General features: G+C 39.0%; 1 protein-coding gene across 2 annotated transcripts in view; it reads right to left on the reverse strand.

The window, feature by feature from the left end:
* ATG5 (autophagy related 5) overlaps nt 1–21,108 on the reverse strand; it is a 138,026-nt gene that overhangs the window by 54,844 nt on the left and 62,074 nt on the right. For both annotated transcript variants that reach the window (XM_008067062.2, XM_021717088.1), the window contains one exon: nt 1,090–1,184. In XM_008067062.2, coding sequence (XP_008065253.1) covers nt 1,090–1,184 — 95 coding nt within the window. The remainder of the gene's footprint in view (nt 1–1,089; nt 1,185–21,108) is intronic.

The following is a 21,108-nucleotide window of genomic DNA, read 5'->3' on the forward strand; positions in this document are numbered from 1 at the left end:
GCAATCCACTCACCTCAGCCTCCCAAAGGCGCGGGATTACAGGCTGAGCCACCGAGCCCGGCAAGATTTTTATTTGCTTATTTTCAGTTGCTGTTTTCCTCTTTGAACACACAGTTATGCAACAGCTCTATAAAAGATTTTAAAATAACTTATAAAAGTAATTACTCATAAAGACTGTAGGATACTGAAAATGGCTACAAAAGAAGTTCTAACAAAACCTCTCTGAGCGTGAATGGTAGTCCTACTAGATTAGAGTCTGTGCCTGTGAAACTGTTTCCAACTCCGGCTCTTAAATGCTTTTTTCATGATAGTAGGTAACTTGCTTCCTGGAATATCATTCATCAAAAGATATTTAATATTTGCTAAATGTCAAACATGTACAGACAGACTTGAATATCTACAGTCTACTTTGCTGTACAACAGTGAGGACTCACCATCTAAAACAAGCAGATATAGTCAATTCTTATTATATGCAGTAGTTATCATATGAAGTTACCACACACACTGAATTAGCAAACACTGAACCACTGCTCCTAGGGCAAGTAGAGCGTTATGTTACCATGAGCCTTGGTCACAATGTGTTCATCAACTGATCAATACATGACCTCGTTTTATATGCTTCTGTTTGAAAAAGCACTTCAGCACTACATTTGCGAACCATTTTAAACAGCAAAATCTCCAACAAAAAGCACAAGAATGTGAAAAACCTGGCACTAAAAGACTGTGAAAAGACCTCTTGTTTACAGAATGATCGCTGAAATAAGAAGGCAAAGCGTCATGTTGCTCAATCTCAGCTGGTGAAAAGTGAATAACCACTCTGATGGTATCAACTTTGGGCTACAAATAAATTGTAGCAAGCAGGTTAATCTGCCAACATGAAATCTACAAATAATGACTATCATCTCTATATGAGTCAAATATTTCAATTCAGTCTCTGACTTGTTTACCACTGAAAGATACAAACCTGAAAACCCTAATAAATGCTATTCAGTAACTATGCAAACTTAAGCATTTTGGATTAGAGTGTTTCAAGAAGTAAGATGCCTGAAGCTTTCACAAATGGATGTTTTTAAAAATGTTATTTCCTACCTGATATATTCTAAAGGGAATATAACGAAATCCATTTTCTTCTGCAGGATATTCCATGAGTTTCCGATTGATGGCCCAAAACTGGTCAAATCTGTCTGTAATAATAAAAATTATGTTATTAAAAATGAACAATACTATAATGGAACATCTGACATTAAGAGATGAAGTTTTAAACATCCTCCAAGATGTTTCTGAAAGGACAATATTTATATACAAAGGAGGGTCCCCATAAAACCAGAATTATCTTTTGGAGGGCAGGCCCTTTGCAGTACAAGCTCCTCACACAAGGTAAGTGTTCTAGGAACCAGCTAGCATTGTTGTGAGAGGCTTCATTTGGCTTCAGTGAATTTTTTTTTTTTGGCTATTATTTCAGCGCGTTTGCGCATTTCATGATGGGTGATTCATGAATAGACTTGCCCACAATGTGCTGAGTGGTCAGCATTTTTTCACCAAAAGATGACATGACCCCTGTGTCCCACCATCTCTACTCAGCTGATCTCACCCCAAGCAACTTTTTTTTGTTTCCTCAAATGAAACAAGTCCTTAAAGGGAAATATTTTGCCAATGCGGAAAAGGTGAAACAAAAAATGTTAGAAACACTAAAAGGCATCAAAATTAACATGTTCAAAACTATTCTGAGCAGTGGAAAAGCATCTTAATAGGTATATTACATCAAATGGAGAGTACTTGGAAGATTACTGAAGTTTAAAAATGTAAGAACACAAGTTTTTATAAATAAATTCTGGGTTTTTTAGGTTCCTCCTCATATTATTTTTTCTGAAACTTATCTTTCCATAACTAACCATAAATTAAGATATAAAATTATTTTTTCTATATTATTGCTTCCTCTTTCTAGATATTCACATAGGCATTTCTTCTCATAAGAACAACCCTAAACAGATATATGGCTAATTGTATTACTAAGACAAGAAACACCAGGTAGGGAACAGATGTCTTAACTCTCCTGGTCCTATCCCTACTGCTAAACTATAAGCCGGGCTCGGTGGCTCAGCCTGTAATCCTGCGCATTTGGGAGGCTGAGATGAGTGGATTGCTTAAGCCCGCGGGTTCGAGACCCGCCTGGGCAGGCGAGACCGCATCTCTACAATAAATCAAAAAATTAGCCAGGCGTGGTAGCACGCGCCTGTAATTCCGGCTACTCGGAAGGTTGAGGTGGAAGGCTCACCGGAGCCCAGCAGGTCGAGGCTGCAGTGGCTGGGAGCAGCCACTGCACTCCAGTCTGGGCGACAGAGTGAGACTCCCAACTCAAAAAAACCCAAACAAAAACAAAAACAAACCAACAAAAAACAACAACAAAAATAAACTATAAAGTACAGCTTCAAGTAACCTAAAACATCAACCGGAACAAATTCAAAACATTGAGTAAAGTAAACATTAAACACCAAAAAGACAAAATTATAGGAAAGACTTTGAAAGAAATATGGAACTGACATTTATGAACTGTTCATTGCAGCTTCATCTTAGACTCATTAGACTCCGTTTTAAATTTTTCAGGTTCAATTAAAAAACCCAACTTTATTGTGACATAATTTGCATATTATAAAATATGCCCTTTTAAAGTATACAATTCAGTGGTTTTTAGTATATTCAGAGTTCAAAACATTTTCATCATCCCAAAGAGAAACCTGTAACTACTATCCATCACTCCCATTCACCCCTTCCTTATGCCTTGGAAATCACTAACGTACTTTCTATTGCTATGGTTTGCTGATTCTGGACATTTCATATAAATAGAATCATACAATAGGTCATCCTTTGCATTTTTTTTCATTTGGCACAATAATTTCAAGGTTCATTCACCTTGTAGTATATATTAGAACTTCATTTGTTTTTATGGCTGAATAACATTCCGTCACATGGAGTTATCAGATTTTGGTTACCCATAAGCTGACAGACATTTAAGCTGTTTCTACTTTTTGACTATTAGGAACAATGCTACTCTGAACATTGTGTACAGATTTTTGTGTGGATATGTTTCAATTCTGTTGGGATATATACCTAGGAGTGGAATTGCAGGGTCATAAGGTAACTGTAACTGTTTAACTGATATTTGGTAACTATGCTGTGAGAAACTGCCCAACTGTTTTCCAAAGCGACTATACTACTTTCCATTTCCACCAGCATTGTGCAGGGTTCCAATTTGTCCACATCCTTGCCGACAGCTGCTACTGTTGGTCTCTTTAATTACAATCATTCTAGCAGGCATGGAGTGGTATCCCACCATGGTTTTGATTTGCATTCCCCTAATGACTCATTATGCTGAACATCTCATGTGCTTACTGGCCATTTGTACATCTTCTTTGGACAAATGTCTATCAAATTTAAAACTGGGTTGTCTTTTTACTGTTGAGTCGTAAGAGTTCTTTAAGTATCTGGATATAATTCCTTGATGTGATTTACAAATATTTCCTCTCATTCTGTACACTATTTTTTATGCAAGTCCTTTTTAACCCAATCATAATTCTACCTTATAATAAAAAAGTTATTATACTCAGAATTTTTCATCAAAATCAAATCTCTGTAAAGCAGGTAAGTAGACCCAGAATTTTAGTTCAGCTTGCTATTAAAAGCACATCCTCTACTACTAGACTTGTCTCAGTACTATCTACTATCTCCCCATTCTGCTTAAACCATCATAACCATATTTTTAAAAATTTAGTTGCTTCTTCCTATACTTGTCCTAGAAAACTGTGACAGACTTTAGGCCTTACCTACCCTTATCAATTCCAATCTGTGGGGTAGGGAATTTTGAACCCAGTACGATTCACAGATGATCTCTGAGGCCCAGATTGTCACATGTTTAGTTAAGAACCAAGAACAAGGCGGAAGTGAGAGGACTACCTGAGCCCACGGGTTCGAGACCAGTCTGGGAAACATGGTGAGACCTCATCTCGACAATAAGTCAAAAAATTAGCTGGGCTTGGTGGCACACACCTGTGCTTCCAGCTGCTTAGAAGGCTGAGGTGGAAGGATCACCTAAGCCCAGCAGGTCGAGGCTGTGGTGGCTGTGAGTGTGCCACTGTACTCCAGCCTGGGACATAGAGTGAGACTCTGGGGAAAAAAAAAAAAGAACCAAGACCAGAATCTCGGTCTTCTAATTCAAAGTCTACAACTGTTTCAACAGTGGCCGCCACAAAACTTTGCAATAATGCCAAGAGTAGCAACTTGGACATTGTCCTTTCAACTATGAAGAAATTATTCCTTCAATGCTTTAAAAAAGTATCTTTCTACCTTCAAGTGTCAAGTAAGAATGTGACAGCCAAATACAATGATGCTTCACACACACTTAAAATTGACTCACTGCCTCATTATTCAATGCCAAGCACTAGCATGATGCAAGCTTAACACGTGCTCCAGTCCAAGAAAGAATATAATAGAACACTACACAGGGAACTTTTCATAAAAGTAACTGGAAAAAGAAAAATTATTGCATAGCTATCAACTTAATGACTCTCAGCCCCAAACTCACCCCTCAATATATGCGTTACCATATGGACACAAACCCTTTAAGCATCTCTCCTTTGTCAACCGCATTAAGATTTCTCTGCAGAGAGTGCTGAAGAGAGACTGCAGGACAAAGAGCCCTTCAGCAATTTCAACTGCTGTGTGGGAGAGCAGTGCATGGGGATAGGGTGCTCACTGCAGCTACACGCCCAGATGCACAATCTCTCAGTAGCCTTATAGCTTCGGCCCGGTGGTGACCTGCCCTCTCAACCCACACAGAAGGCCTCCCTGGCTGCACAGGCAAACCAAAGGCCATTGTTGCCCTTATCACCACCTCAGTTCCTCTGGGGGCCCGTGTGGGCTGCTTGTCTGTGGTTTCCGACACGGTCACTGCTGCATCTGCATACCCATACCAACTGTCACTGATCACCTGCACTCCAGATTGTCCTGACTGCCCAAGCACTACAGACCAACTCTGACCTGGCAAAACAGTGAACTTTTCTACTGAGTGAGTGAGCTGAATATACTTTCTTCAATGAGATATGAACCCCATGCTTGCAGGAAGGGGCTCCTGACAAGCTTGGCTTTGTTCCCCAGCCCTAGGGTACCATACAGAGGGTGCCAAAAAAATGCATACACATTTTAAGAAAGGAACACACTGTATTAAAATTGTAATACTCAATAAGATGAATATGTCACATTTGTCTTCTGTAATTACAAGAGGTGCTCAAAGTGATAACCATCAACATCCAGACACTTCTGATTATGGCAAACATCTCTTAATGGTCCTTAAAATGTGTATACATATTTTTGGCACTCCCAGTACACAGTTTTCTTGTATCTTAGAGTCATCCTTTTATCAGAGTTTAATAGTTTCTTATATAAAACTTACCCTGTTTAACCCACTGTGTGGTTTCTATCTCCTGACTGGACCCAGACAGATACAACTATGTTTAAACAGAAGAAAGATAAAATAGAAGATCTGATTAATTAATATTCATTTAAAATTTTCTTATAAAAATGCTACATTCTTATTAAAAAGGTAAATTCACAGGAATAACTAAAAACACTCTAAGAATAAACTAACTCTTATAAGTCAAAGTTATTAACAAGAAAGATACAAATAAAGGAAAGTAAAAGAAAATCAGTGCTGAGATTGAATGATAACCAAATGTCTTTCACACGTAGCATTCTGTAATATCAGTACCTCCTACATTCCAGTCAGTCATTAAAATGAAATTGAAGGAAGGATGTTTTACTATCTTCCTAAGCATCAATGAACCAAGAAGACACTGACCTGATTCTGAGAAACAGTGTAAATATTGGAGCTATGCTATTAGTTATAATTGAGTCATCAAATAAGTTATCTGTTTTATCAGTCATCAAGAACAGTACAAGTAACAAAAGCATAATGGTCTTTGGTTGTTCATTTTTTAAACTACAATTGTAGATAAACGTATAACAACTTCAATGACATCCAAGTCTGTTAGGTTCTAACACTAAAATAAAACTAAAGAATGAGCAGTCACTTATTAGCTTATTCACACTGGGAGAAAGGAAGGTAACATACAGACTTCTTGCCAGAGTTGTTAGCAACACGGCTGGCAAGTTGGCTTCTTTTTCGAAAACTTAACATTTGCTTAAGACAGCTGCCAAATAAAACCGTCTGTTTCACAGAAACATCCCATCAGTTTTTTAAAAAGAAATTTTAAAAAGAATTCCTCAAAATCCTGGTGGCTACCAATTTTTTCTCACTCTCTGCTGAATTAAGCTTTTACAGTGGGTCTTGGAATTTTTAAAGACATCTGGAAAAAATGGTTTTTTTTGGTTTGTTTCTTGAGTTGGAGTCTTACTCTATCGCCCAGGCTGGAGTGCAAGTGGCACACTCAGCCACCATGGCCTCGGCCTGCTGGGCTCAGGTGATTGATCCTTCTGCCCCAGTCTTTCAAGTAGCTGGAACCACAGGCATGTGTAACCATGCTCAGTTAATTTTTATTTATTTATTTATTTGTTTGTTTGTTGGTTTATTTAAGAGATGAAGTCTTGGCAAGTTGCCCAGGCTGGTCTCAAACCCATGGGCTGAGGCAATCCTCTCACCTTGGCCTCCCAAAGTGCTGGGATTATAGGCGTGAGCCACTAAGACCGGTCAAAAATTTTTTTAAATTTCAGATCTCGCTAAGATGCATAATACATCAAGCTGCTTACAGCAAGCTGTATTCTTTGTTCCTCAAATGGAAAAATAGCAGGAAAAGTGGCAACTTTAAAGGAAATGTATCTATTTTTCCACTTAAGCTTTACAGAAGATAAGAACTCAAGGCAAAATAATTTTTAATACTCTTATGCCATAAATAACATGTCTAGGCTGGGTGTGGTGGCTCACACCTATAATCCCAGCAATTTGGGAGGCCAAAGGTGAGAGGACTGTCTGAGTCCAGGATTTGAGACCAGCCTGAGCAACTTGGCGAGACCTCATCGCTACAATAAATTTAAAAATTGGCTGGGCATAGTATCGCTGGGCTATTTGGAAGGCTTAGGTGGAAGGATCGCCTGAAGCCCAGCAAGTCGACGCTATGGTGGCCGTGAGCATGTCACTGCTCTCCAGCCTGGGTGACAGTGAAACTCCAACTAAAAAAAAAATGCCAACTATCCCCCACAGGTGACATGGAGGACATGCAAGGAGACCACAGGGATCATGACTCAGGCTGGCTGTGACCATCCACCTAGAAAGTAAAGAGTGATCTCCACGTGCACTCATCCCCTGTCAGTTCATAACAACTGTGATGCCAAAGAGAACAGTGTTGTAGCACTCCAAGTAAATGTCAGATGGTGACAGTGCATATAAGACAGATTCTCAGCCTTTCTTTGAAGAGAAAATCAAATGGCTGACAGTCACTCCTGAAGGGAAATCACTCTTCACAAAATGTTCCACCTATCAACAGTACTATTCAAATCAGTACTACAAGTGGCCATGTCATCTATGCAGTGTTTTCACCAGAGGCTTTCAAGATATGTAAAAGAACACATAGCCAAATATAGACCCAGCTGAATTAATTTCTTCATAAATAATACGTTAAACAGGAGGGGAAAAAAGAGAACAAACAATAATTACTGGTAGGATGCCAAAAGCAGGTGGCAAATCGGTGCTGTATCTTCAAACTCATTTGTCTTCTGAGTCAGGTCAAATTGGGAAAATCCTATGTGAACAGGGTACTTGGGCTGAACTAGGGGCAGCAAGCATTCTCCTCTCATCAAATCTGTCAAGACTTGGATGCTGCTCGGCATAACTACACCCACATGCTTACACAGGAACCAGAAAGGACTTGGGCTCCACTGCTTGAGGGTTCAAGTTATTGCAACGCAGCTGACGGGGAGGTCCTAACCAAAGCAGAGTAGCCTTGAAAAGACTTCAAGGCCCCCCAAAAGTCATCATGAACACAGAAGTAGGCAGGACCCGTGAGCTGGCCCCTATATCAAGGCTGAAAGGGGCCAGTCCTGGAGAAGGCAAATCTGTGATCCTGTATATCAACACACATCTTGCCAGGAGAATGTGCCTAGGGAAATCTGTGGTTTGAGTGAATCACAAGAGCAATAAAAACCTGAACCCCAGGTTGATGTTGACCTAGACTGTCCCTAAGAACAGACTGAAAGAAGACATTTACTCCTCTGCTCTACAAAATAAGTGGCACCAAGACCAGTAATCAATATGTATTTGGAACGCAATTCCCTCTCTGTGTGTTCACTACTGACCACTCTCATCTGAGTCACCATCATTTTTCATTTGAACCCTCAACAGCCTCCTACTTGGCTCCTGTCCTTCCACGTTTATTCCCCCTCCACACAGCATCCAGAATGTTCTTTTAAAAATAAATCACATCATCAATGACACATTTTCAAACATTTCTCTAATGGGCCATAAAGCTTTCTGATGCACTTCAACAACATGATTACTTTAAGAACTAGAATCATTTTAAATAAAAAATGCAACCTACTGCACCCCTTATTGTAACTGGGGCAGACTGCTCCCTACCTGAACTCTGCACGTAGGCAACCATAAATAATGCTAGTAATAAAATCCCTCTTCCCCCAGAAGCATGCGTCCCGGCCCCTACCACCCACACGGACCACTGTCACTCCTGCATTCCTGAGATCACACTGCCTAACTTACTATTTCTACCTTGCTCTCTTACTAAGCTCCAAGGCACATGATTTTTCTTTTCTGCCCCTAGAAAATGCTAAGCTTATTCCCATCTCACAGTTTTAGCTGCCTGGAATCATTACCTTTTAAATCTCTTTACATAGCTGCTTCCTTCTCATCATTCAAGTCTCAGTACAATGTCACCTCCGTCATAATCCTAAAGTAGCCATGCTCTCCAATCACTCCCTTTACCATCACTATTTTCTTCTAAACACTTATTATTTCAAATTACCCTATTTACCTGTTTAATTATGTACTGTCTCTTTCCCGCAACTGAAACATAATTGCACAAGGGCATGGACTTTGTCTTCCTTATCTTTGACTCTAAGAAAGCTCAGTGCACAAAGTACACACTCAATGAATGTTTGTTAGTGACAAAATAATTAAATAAATGACCACGTTAGGCAACGGTGACAACCAAAACAAGGACTCACAAGCATAGCACGGCGTGGTGAGAAGGCAGACACTCTGGAGCCATACTGCCTGGGTCTGTTTCCCAGCTCTGTCATTTAATAACTGTGTGAGTTTGAGCAAGATGCTTACTGTGCCCAATACAAACTAATTGCTACTTAAGTGTTGCTGTTATCATTATCCTTTAGGCTTTAGATTCAACAACAGAAGACCCTTAGAGATTCTACAAAGTAAAAAGTGTCAGGACCAGTAGGGAAAAAAGGCCCTGCCAAAACCCGTCATCACAGGACTGCTGAAATGCTCAGTCTGGCTCAGGGGCAGGGAGTCTGCGCCACTCACGTCCAATTCCATGTGAATGTGGCCTGCTGGAGTTATGCAACTGAGTGACCTTGGCTTGCCATGGTGGGGAGAATGGAAGCTCAAACACAATCCAGCTGCAACACGTACAACATCAAGCACTCTCATGTCCCTTATTGCTTACTCCAACCCTTTCAACTCCATATAAGGTTCTATCTTCTCACTCTGTCGGCTCAATTCAATTTAGTTGCCATTTACCTTCTATCATTTTCACCTGCACTCATCTCCAGCCATGCCATGTAACGGTGGAGGGAACAGGAATGGTGGTCCAAGAACCCCTAGACTGGAGGAGCCTCCTCCAGTCTCAGCAGGCAAGTCCAAGCTCCACTTCGACTTCCCTGAAGACTGGATAATCATTCCCTCCCAATCCTTCTCCTAACATGTCTTAAAATATCAGAATAGAGAAGCATGATGGTGGAAAAGAGGTTTCTTGTTAATCTGGAAGATGAGAGGCTCACAATTGTTACACCTTATTACAGCATGAGTCTATAAACAGACAGTAATAACTAGTCACCTATGAAAACTTTGGAAGTGGTTAAAAACTACTGCTGGAAATTTCAAGAAAACTAACGTGACTAAGTGAAAGCAGATTGTAAATTTTAATTTCAGTATCAGCAGCAAATAAACCATAACTGCAAGTTACAACATCTTTGAATGTATTCCAAGAGTCAATCCCAGTAACTGCCTTTATTTTTATTTATTTTTTGAGTTGGAGTCTCACTCCGTTGCCCAGGCTGGAGGGCAGTGGCACGCTCATGGCCACCCCAGCATCAACCTGCTAGGCTCAGGTGATCCTTCCACCTCAGTCTTACAAGTAGGCAGAACTACAGAAGTGTGCTACCACGCCCGGCTAATTTTTTGGTTTATTGTAGAGATGAGTTCTTGCCAAGTTGCTCAAGCTGTTCTCAAACTCGTGGGCTCAGGCAATCCTCTTATCTCGGCCTCCCAAAGTGCTGGGATTATAGGCTTGAGCCACTGCGCCTGGCCAACTCCTTTATTTTTAAGTAGTCGGGATTCAGTTACGAATTTATTTCAGATTTACTTTTAAAGTGGGTAACAACAAAAAAAAGATCCAAAATTTTAAAATATCATGAGGTAAAATAACCAAATTATTCTGTTATTTTATGTGCTCATGTTAAAATTTTTTTAAATGGTATGCCCTCAGGACATACAACTTACTTTTTTTTTTTTTTTTTAGTTCTAAAGCACGTTTAGATTTTCCTGTACTTATATAGGCCTGGTTTGTGTTTATGTGGTTTAGCTAAGGTTTCCTAAGTATCTTCTAGTAGCTGGCATTGTTTTGTAAAATAAAATTTGGGCTGTTTAAAATAAAATTTAAAAAAAAAATTTTTTTTTTAATAGAAGTCTCACTTTGTTGCTCAGGCTGGAGTGCCGTGGCACACTCACAGTCACTGCAGACTTGACCTGCTGGGTTCAGAAGCTCCTTCTACCTTAGCCTTCCATGTAGTTGGAACTATAAGCGTGCGCTACCATACCTGGCTAATTTTGTGATTTGTTGTAGAGACAATGTCTAGTCATGCTGCCCAGGCTGATCTCGAACCCATGGGTACAGGCAATTCTCTCACCTCTGCCTCCTAAAGTCTGGGATTACAGATGTGAGCCACCATGCTTCATATTACAATTTTTTAAAAGGAAGAATGATCTTCAATTACATTCCTACCTCCCCTTAATGCAAAAGACAATTTGTGAAGTAGTTCGTTTGTCAAAAAGAGACAAGAGCTGTAGCACAACAGTACACCAGGACTAATTACCTAAATGTATTCCTGTTTGAGTCATCTATAGACTTATAACCTATAATCTACTTTATTACTTTTAGAAACTACTGTAAATTGAGAAAATCTTTTAGTCTAAATTAGTTTATCCCTTTCCTACACTCAGAGGGCTAGAAACAAATTTAACAAGCAATCATATTCACTTTCACTTCATTCAGAAGGCACTTCATAATCACAAAAACCTATTAAAATTTGTGAAAGACCTACAAAGAAAATGCTACCCAATTATGTTTACCTAATCTTTGTAATGTGTATTATGCAGGCGATTGTCTCTTTATTCTAACACAAATCCTTGATGGTTCTGGTGAGAAAACATAAAGGAGAAAACACTATTAGTGACTGCCCACTGACAAACAGCAGCTTTCAAACAGAAGGTAGTCCCAATGGTCACTGCTTGCAGCATACAATACAGCCTTTCTCAACGTTAGCTCACCAGGATCACCTGACTCACTTTTAAAAACCGTGTGCGGGACCCACTCTAGACCATTTACTTGATTCTGTGGCATCTGTACGTTTTGAAAGCTCCCCAGATGACTCTAATATGTAGCCAAAGTTAACAACCTCCAGATGGAATGGCAAACACAGCCATGAATTGATTAACGACAAGGATTCGCTCTGAGAAATGCGTAGTTGGGCAATTCTGCCACTGTGGGAACATCCTGGGGTGAACTTACACAAACCAAGGTGGGATAGCCCACTACACTTCACCTAGGTGGCATGGTACGGCCACTGCTCCTAGGCTTAAACCTCTACGGCAGGTAAAAATCAATACTGAACACTGTAGGCAACTGTAACACAACGGTTAAGTATCCGTGTATCTAAATATAGAAAAGGCACAGTAAAAATACCATTAAAAAGATTTAATTTTTATTTATGTCTGAGTTGTAGTCTCACTCTATTGCTCAGGCTGGAGCAGTGGCAAGCTCACGGCCACCGCAGCCTCAACCTGCTGGGCTCAGGTGATCCTTCTACTTCAGCCTCCAAGTAGCTGGAACTACAGGCATGTACTACCATGCCCGGCTAATTTTTTGAGATATTGTAGAGACGAGGTCTTGCCAAGTTGCCCAGGCTGGAGAAAGGATTTTAAAAGGGTACCCAGTACAGGGCACTTCCCACGAAAGGAGCTTGCAGGACTGGCCCTGAGTAAGTGATGAGTGAGTGAAGTGATACATGAACGCTAAGGTCAAAGACATCACTGTAGATTCTGTACACACTATACATTTAGGTCACACGAAATTTATTTTTAAAATCTTATTTTTTCAATGAAAAACTATCCTTAGTCTACTGTAACTTTTCTACTTTATAAACATTTTAACTCTTTTGTAATAACACAGCTTAAAACACAAAAATGTATAGCTGTACAAAAATATTTTCTTTATATCCTTATTCCACATACTTTTTTCTTTAACTTCTTAAGTATTTTTGTTAAAAACGAAGATGAACTAAGACACACATGAGCCTAGGCTGACACAGAATCAGGATCATCAATATCTCTGTCTTCCCCGCTACATCTTATCCCACTGAAAGGTCTTTGGGGACAATAACACACACACAGAGCCATCATCTATGGTAACAACACCTTCTTCTGCAACATCTCCTGAAGGACCTGCCTGAAGTAGTTTTACAGGTAGCTTTTTTTTTTTTTAGTAAGTAGAAGTACACTCTAAAATAATGATAAAAAAGTACAGTAAATAAACCAGTAACATAGCCATTTATTATCAAGTATTAAGTGCTGTACATAATTATATACTAGACTTTTACCCAACAGGCAGCACAGTGAGTTTGTTTATACCAGCATCACCACAAACACGGGAGTCATGCATTGTGTTATAATGTCACAAGGGAACAGGACAGGGTCTATAGGCAACAGGAATTTTCAGGTCCATTATGATCTTATGGACCACCGTTGTATATGTAATCCATTGTTGACTGAAACATTATGCAGTACATGACTGTACATTCACTTTAGAATCTAAGATCTAGGTTCAAATTCTAGTCCCACCTCTTGGCAGTCCTGTGAACACATTTCCTCATTTGCAAAGTTGATAATATTTATGTAAACCTAATGAGGAATTACTGAGATGCATGTGAAAGCTTCCAGGCCTATGATATCAGAGTTTAATAAGTCTAAGAAGCTCAAGATAAATTCCATTCTATTTCTAATCCAACTAATCTGTGCATGGTGGCTACCTGGAAAACACTCCTTTAAAGAAGTTTCCAGTTTGCAAATAGTTCTTACAAATCTGGAGTTTAATTAAAACAGTAGATAGAATAGTGTGCTCAAACAAGTTTTATTTTGTAGGGATTGTGTAGAGTGAAATGTATCAAACTACTTGCCCTAATGATGCACCCAATTGAATACCAGAAGCTGTAGAGAATTAAAAAACAAAAACAATATGCAACAGGTTCTTTCCTTCACTTAATATGTAGTTGAGGAAGCAAAATTGACACATAAAATTATCAGAATTTCAAAAACTATAGATTAAAAAAAAATTGTCACAATTTCAATACATCTGATCAGCCCTTCATTTTGCGCTAGTAGTTCGTGACAGCTCAAGCCCTCCCCAACCACACATCCCATCTCCTCAAATGGCAGAGATAACCTAGCAATAGATACTTAAGTAAAAAGCAAGTCAGAAGTTTAGGCTACTAAAAAGCGGTCTTAAACAAGACAACACTAAAGTAATGCCAGAGTAAGAAGTAGGGATAAGTTGTGGGTTCTCATGACTGTGAGAACAGAGTGTGATCAACTTTGTCAGCATAGATACCAGCACAGCAGTAAGTCCTTTTAAAACCCTAGTGTTTTATATTGTTTAATTTTCACATAAATTACTGATGCAGCTCTCTTCATTTTAGAGAGGAGAAAACTGCAGCTCAGAACAGGTTAAGATATGCCCAACTGAACAGGTTAGCAGCTGCTAGTGGGTACCACCACACCACAGAAAGTGTTGAGTTACATTTCTATACTTACATATACTTACTAAACTTGTTTGGTAACAATATTCAGTCAGTTTAATGACGACTCATGATTAGCAGGGAAACTTAATGAATGGCATGTGCATATTATCAAAAATTCTAGGATACTATGCTTTGAAAACCCTAGTATCTGGTATTGTAATTCAACAAATCTTACCTCCCGTAGTATTTAGAGATGACAAAACAGAACAGCTAGCAGAGCTGCTGCTACAGGAATAAATATTACTTGTTTCAACATGTTTATTAAGACCTAATTCTTCAATGACTACACAGAAAATGCATTGTGATAATTGACTGAAAACGTTATTCAATTAGGAATTGCTCTTTAAAAGAACGATGAGTGAAATTGGAAAATTCAATCATAGTTCAATTTTTAGCTACTAGGATTGTTCAGGTGGTATTTTCTACAAAATTGCTATAACAACTCATTCACTGCAAAACAAAATTGGTTCCTGAAACCATATACACAGCTCAAAAAATAATATGGTTCACCTAGAACTATATAAATTATACTTATCAGTTCCTATAATGAGCTTACTTTGGACTAAATATTCTTGTTTCTAATGCCTTTGGTAATTTTTAGTGATATGTAATATAATGTATCCTGTAAGGCACAAAAATTCAAACAGGATTTCCAAGAATCCTAAAAATAAAAATAAGAATAAAATTAAGATTTGAAATGCTCCTACCAGTGTTTCTCAAATTATTCATTTATAACTCAAGTATCTGAACTCCACACTACATTCTTTTGAGTACTAACATCTGAAAATAAATGATGATAAAAACACGAGTGAGAATCAGCTCTGCTGTAATTAGGAAGTCTTTCCCCTTCAACTTAACACGCCTAGGAAGCAGTCTCCCTTCTTTCCCACTCCCATATTTCCATTCACTGTCTTCTCTCTTGCTGTTCCTCCCATATGTTCCTAGGTGGACAAATTTCAATGCTTCTTAGCTTTCAAAAAATATGTAGAAATGTTTTCATGACCTCTTTGAAATAAAAAAGAAAATATATGTAAAAGATACATTTATAGGGTTTAAAATCTTATATAAAATAACTTTAAAATACATGAAAAGTAGATGCAAGTTAATATCTGTAGAACAAAATCTAAGGAATACATTAACAAAAACAAGAAGATAGTTTAAGAGCAGCCACAAAATCCTGACATTATGAGTGTGGCTTATAATTTGAAAGGTAACCACAATTAGAATTATTATAAAAACTAACTCCAATGAGAAGCACTGTTTGGGATATTTTTATATCATTCTAAAATGGGAAAGATGGAAATAAGCTAAACGTGAAAGCACTCTAGGAACTCAAGGATAGTCTGGACCTCAAGGAACCTGTGGGAAGAAATGCTTCTTAAGCAGAAAGGCACCCTGAGGATAACTGTCAGGACTTGACTAAACATGCTGCACCTCAGATGAACAAATTTGTTTATTCTGCACGCTTTTTTTGCTGGCTGTTTATCTTTTCTAGTCTTTGTGTAAAAATCTTGCGATCCTCTGCTAATTAAAACACTGGCTCAGATAGTTTCACAATATTTAAATGTGATTTTCACATAACAGACTTTCTGAACCTTCTATAGTTTCTAAAGTAGTAAAAGAGACAAAGTATGTAATGAATAACCAGAAACGAGCACCGCTGAACCATACTGACATTTGGTTCAGGAAACGATATTAATATACTGCTTTCTGACAGCCACATTATCACCACAGCCAGCTATCAGGACTGGTCTACACAGGCAGAGAGGGAACAAACACAGGTTGGGTGTGGGGCTTGAAGTTCCGAAATTATCAACACAAATAATTTCTGGGCCTTTGATTAAAAGCAAATGACACCTGGGAATAGGTAACACATGAACTGCCGTGAGTTACTGATTGCTGAACTAAAGTGTATATCTGGCCATCCAGACCCTAGCAAGATGATGAACGAACGAGAGACTAGGTAAAGCTTAAATGAGGAGAGAGAAAGGGAGAGGAGAGCGGCGATGATTATGCAGAACTAGCGCAAGCAACCTGGAGAGGAGACTGGAAGACACCAAGGGAAGTAAAAGGAAAACACACGGAACACAAGCTACGCAAACATGTAGCTGAAGGACATGGCACAGTGGCGCATGACTGTAGTCCAGCACTTTGGGAGGCCGAGGCAAGAAGACACCTTGAGTCCAGGAGTTCAACTCCAGCCAAGGCAACATAGCATGACCTGTCTCTACAAAAACCAAAAATTTAGCCAGGTGTGATGGTGCATGACTATAGTCCCAGTTACTCGAAGACTGAGGCAGAAGGATTGCCTGAGCCCAGACGGTCGAGGCTGCAGTGAACTGTATGCCACTGCACTCTAGCATGGGTGATAGAGTCAGACCACAACTCAATTAAAAAAAAAAGTAAAATTAGTCTTACTGCAATGACAGCTAACTACTGAGTCATTTGTTATAACAGTCCCCTCAGCAAAATTAAAATAATCACCATCATCCAGAAACTATTATGGTTATGTTACATATAAGTTTACATATGGGCATGGTGGTTGATGTCTGTAAGCCCAGCACTTTGGGAGGCTGAGGCAGGAAGATCACTTGAGGCCAGGAGTTTGAGACCAGCCTGGACAACATAGCGAGATCCCATCTCTACAAAACATGTTTAAAAAATTAGCTGGACATGGTGGCATGCAACTACAGTCCCAGCTACTTGGGAGGCTGAGGCAGAAGGATCACTTGAACATAGGAGGTGAAGTCTGCAGCGAGCTATGATCTTGCCACTGCACTCCAGCCTGGCTGACAGAATAACAGTCTATCTCAAAAAAAAAAAAGAAGAAGTAACTGGTTTAAATAACTATTTGATTTGTTTATATCCATTTAAAAAAGAATACAGTTACAAATGCAGTCAAACTATCCATTAGGACAACTGGACATGCTAATTCTCCAGGGTTGAGTTGCTGGAATAGATGAGAAACTTCCTAAGTGGGTGGGCCCCAGGCCTTGGTCTTTGCATCACACCTTGCACAGCTGTTGGGACGGCAGTGATCATTCATGTAAACTGCAAAGTATCCAGAACAAAATCTAGAATGCATTAAAGGTATGTAAATGGTCAGTGCTGCTCTAAATGAGAAGCCGGTTATTCTTTAGTTCTACAATCACATCTCTCTAAAGTCCTGGTTCTCAGCTGGGGTGATTCTGTCCCTGAGAGGACATTTGGCAATGCCTGGTAACATTTCTGATTGCCATGACTGTGGGTGGACTGTGGGGAGGGGCAGCGTGCTGCCAGACCGCACACAATGATGGGACAGCCCTCCACCCTGCAGCCGAGTCCAAGGCTTATCTAGTCCAAAATGTTAACAGTGCAGAGGCTGAGAAACCTGGTCCAGAGCAGCAGTTCTCAAACATCAGTGCCATGATCCTCTGGAAGGCTTGAAACACAGGCTGCTGGGTCCCACCCCAGAGTTTTCAACCCATGTTCTAGGGTACATTTCTAATCAGTTCCCTGGTAATGCCAATGGGCTCATGGGAAACACCGATCTAGAGAAAGTTGATGAACTAACGGACAAAATGGGATTAGAAAAGTAAGCCCATCCACAGTTTTCTGTTCTCTTAAAGAGAACCATGAAGTTCTTTAAAGGCTTCAAAACAAAAAATTCACTTAAAAATAAGTTACAAATACCTATGTGTATGTAGGTGTGTGAGTATGTATGGTACAACTGTTTCAAGAGAGAAGAGGATAATGCAGTATATTCAAATAGTAATAGGCCATGACTCCAAGAGTAAGACAGACGTCTGTCTGCATTTCCTCTACACAGGGTTTTTTGTTTGTTTTTGAGTCAGAGTCTCACTCTGTCGCTCAGGCTGGAGTGCAGTGGCATGCTCACAGCTCACTGTAGGCTCAATCTGCTGCGCTCAGGCAATCCTTCTGCCTCAGCCTTCCAAGTAGCTAGAACTACAAGCGTGCACCATCACACCTGGCTCATTTTTTAATTTACTGTAGAGATGAGTTCTCATCAAGTTGGCCAGGCTGGTCTCAAAGCCCTGGGCTCAGGCAATCCTCTCTCCTCCACTTCTCAAAGGGCTAGGATTACAGGCGTGAGTCACCATGCCCAGTCAATATTTTCAAAAGGTGATAGTATCTTAGTTGGCATAAATTGTTTGAAATTTGTTAATCCAGACCAAATATAAAATAAAAACATGATAAAGCAGTGATTTTGCTAGAGATGATAAGAAACTTTATTTTTAAAGGATACTACAAAATTAAACCTGTGTGCCTGTAAAACTAAGTGTCCTCAGAAGGTTCAAACTTCACCTGCATAAAGAAGCCTAATAGTGTAGTTAATCCTGACTTGTACCCAACATCTCTATAATAAAATTAAAAAATTAAAATAAAATAAAAATATTTTCAATTGCTAATCAGAATACAGAATGACATATCAACTAAATCTCCACTCCAAAAATGTATTCCTAGTTACTGATTAACCCTGGAATATATAACCATTCTCTGTTATTAATGGATTCCTTTCAACAAACCTATGTTAGTATAAACTGTAGTGTATTATGAAATAACTGTCTAAATGTTTTCACCAAGTTTTATTATACATGATGTTCACTGCCAAGTTTACCCAAAGCACTGTAAGAGGCTATGATCCAAATTATTACAAAATTTATTTATTAATTTAAATCATGTAATTTTAAGAGCAATCTTTCCCCAGAAGCCAAGCAAATTATTTTTATGGCTTTACATTAAAACAAAAATGCATAGACTTTTAAAACTCCCACTATTATTTTTAATTACAGAAAGCAGAACACTGAGAGATTGATTTAAATCATGTAATATAGATAGTAAAATGCTTGTTTGTTCCACTGTAAAACTTAATTGAATGCTCATGCAGGCTACAAATTTGCTTTAAGCAACTTTCTCACAGAGTTGTAGATTCCTAAATGCCACACACATAGATTCAGACTAAACTTATTCACCTTCCTGAAAAATGTACTGCAGGCAAATAATAGTAATAAAAAAATGACTTAATAGCTTAGTTTTAAAAAATTTATTTATTTTTTAAATGTGGGGTACAATTCAGGATTAGGTATATAAGTGGTCATCGCACAGGTAAAGTTTGGGCCTCCCTTCGGTCCCCATTTCACCTGGTTTGAGATCAGGTACCCTTATTGATGTTATGTTCTCCCCACCCCTCGGCAGTTTCTGGCTACTGCCAATTCCTTTCCTACAGTATTATGGTAAGTGTTCAAGGTCTGCTTGTAAGTGAGAACATGTGGTACTCAGTTCTTTGTTTCTGTGATAGATCACTGAGTATTATAGACTCTTAAATCCATCCAAGTTGCTACAAAGTCCATATGTTTGTCCTTCTTTATAGCTGCATAATATTCCATTGTGTATATGTACCACATTTTGCCAATCCAGTCCAGTTTCAATGGGCAGCATGGTTGGTTACATGTTTTTGATATTGTGAATAGAGCTGCAATAAACATGCATGTGCAGGTATCTTTTTTGTAGAATGATTTGAGTTCCTCCGGGTATATTCCCAGTAGGATTGCTGGGTAGTATGAAAGGTCCATTTCTAGTTCTTTTAAGAACTGCCACATTGTTTTCCATAGAGGTTGTACTAGCTTGCATTCCTACCAGCACCGTAGAAGCATTCTCTTTTCTCTGCATCCTTGCCAGCATCTGTTGTTCTTTGTTTTATTATTGATGGTCATTCTTACTGGGGTTAAGTGGTATCTCAATGGTGCTGGGAAAACTGACCACATGCAGAAGATTGAAGCAGGACCCCTACCTAACACCATATACAAAAACCAATTCTAAATGGATCAAAGATCTAAATGTAAAACCTCAAACTATAAGAATCTTAGAAAATTCAGGAGACACTGTTTCAGACATTGAAATATGCAACCAATTCCTGATCAAAATCTCAGATGTCCATGCCTTAAGATTTAAGATAGACATATGGGACCTCGTCAAACTGAAAAGCTTCTGCAAAGCAAAAGAAACCATCAAAAGAGTGGGGAGACAGCCCACAGAATGGGAAAAATATTTGCCAACTGTATATCTAAAAAAGGTCTAACATCCAGGATCAACAAGGAGCTCAAATGTACCAAAAGAAAAAAAACAAAAGTGAGCAAAAGACATGAATAGACACTTCTCAAAAGAAGACATATGAGCAGCCAACAAGACACATGAAGAAGCACTCAGTCCCACTAATCATCAGAGAAATGAAATCAATTAGCTTAGTTTTATGTACAAAGAGAAACACAATGTTTAGTGGAAACCGAGTCGCCAAATATCTAGTATAAATGAGACTGCTCTGTATTTCATTGCTTGTATCACTGGGACCCATTAACTGTCATATCCTTGATGCTGAAATTAAAAGATGGCACTTAACTAGTAAACAGTCTAAAATTAGAAGCTGCAGCATTAGATTCTAATCTATTAAACACTCACCATCTCCTGTTCCACACTCACAATATTTAATTCTATCAACATCTAACTCAGTGTATTATCATGTGAATGTCTTAAATGCATCACAAAATTCCAGTCGCAAAAATGACCCCTCACATAATAGGTTTTATTCTCCATCCTATATCTAGTATTTAATATCTCAGTATAAAGCACCACTACATTCATGTGGTTGCTCAAGTCAGAACCCAGGGATAATTACTTCTCTCTCACCCCAGCCTCTATATCCAGCCAAACAACAGATCCTGTCAATTCTACCTTCAAAATAAATCCTGGCCGGGCTTGGTGGCTCAGCCTGTAATCCCAGCACTTTGGGAGGCCGAGGTGAGTGGATTGCCTGAGCTCGCAGGTTCAAGACCCGCCTGGGCA

The sequence above is a fragment of the Carlito syrichta genome, unplaced genomic scaffold (assembly GCF_000164805.1).
Source record: "Carlito syrichta isolate Samal-C Ts95f unplaced genomic scaffold, Tarsius_syrichta-2.0.1 Scaffold309276, whole genome shotgun sequence".
NCBI lineage: Eukaryota > Metazoa > Chordata > Mammalia > Primates > Tarsiidae > Carlito > Carlito syrichta.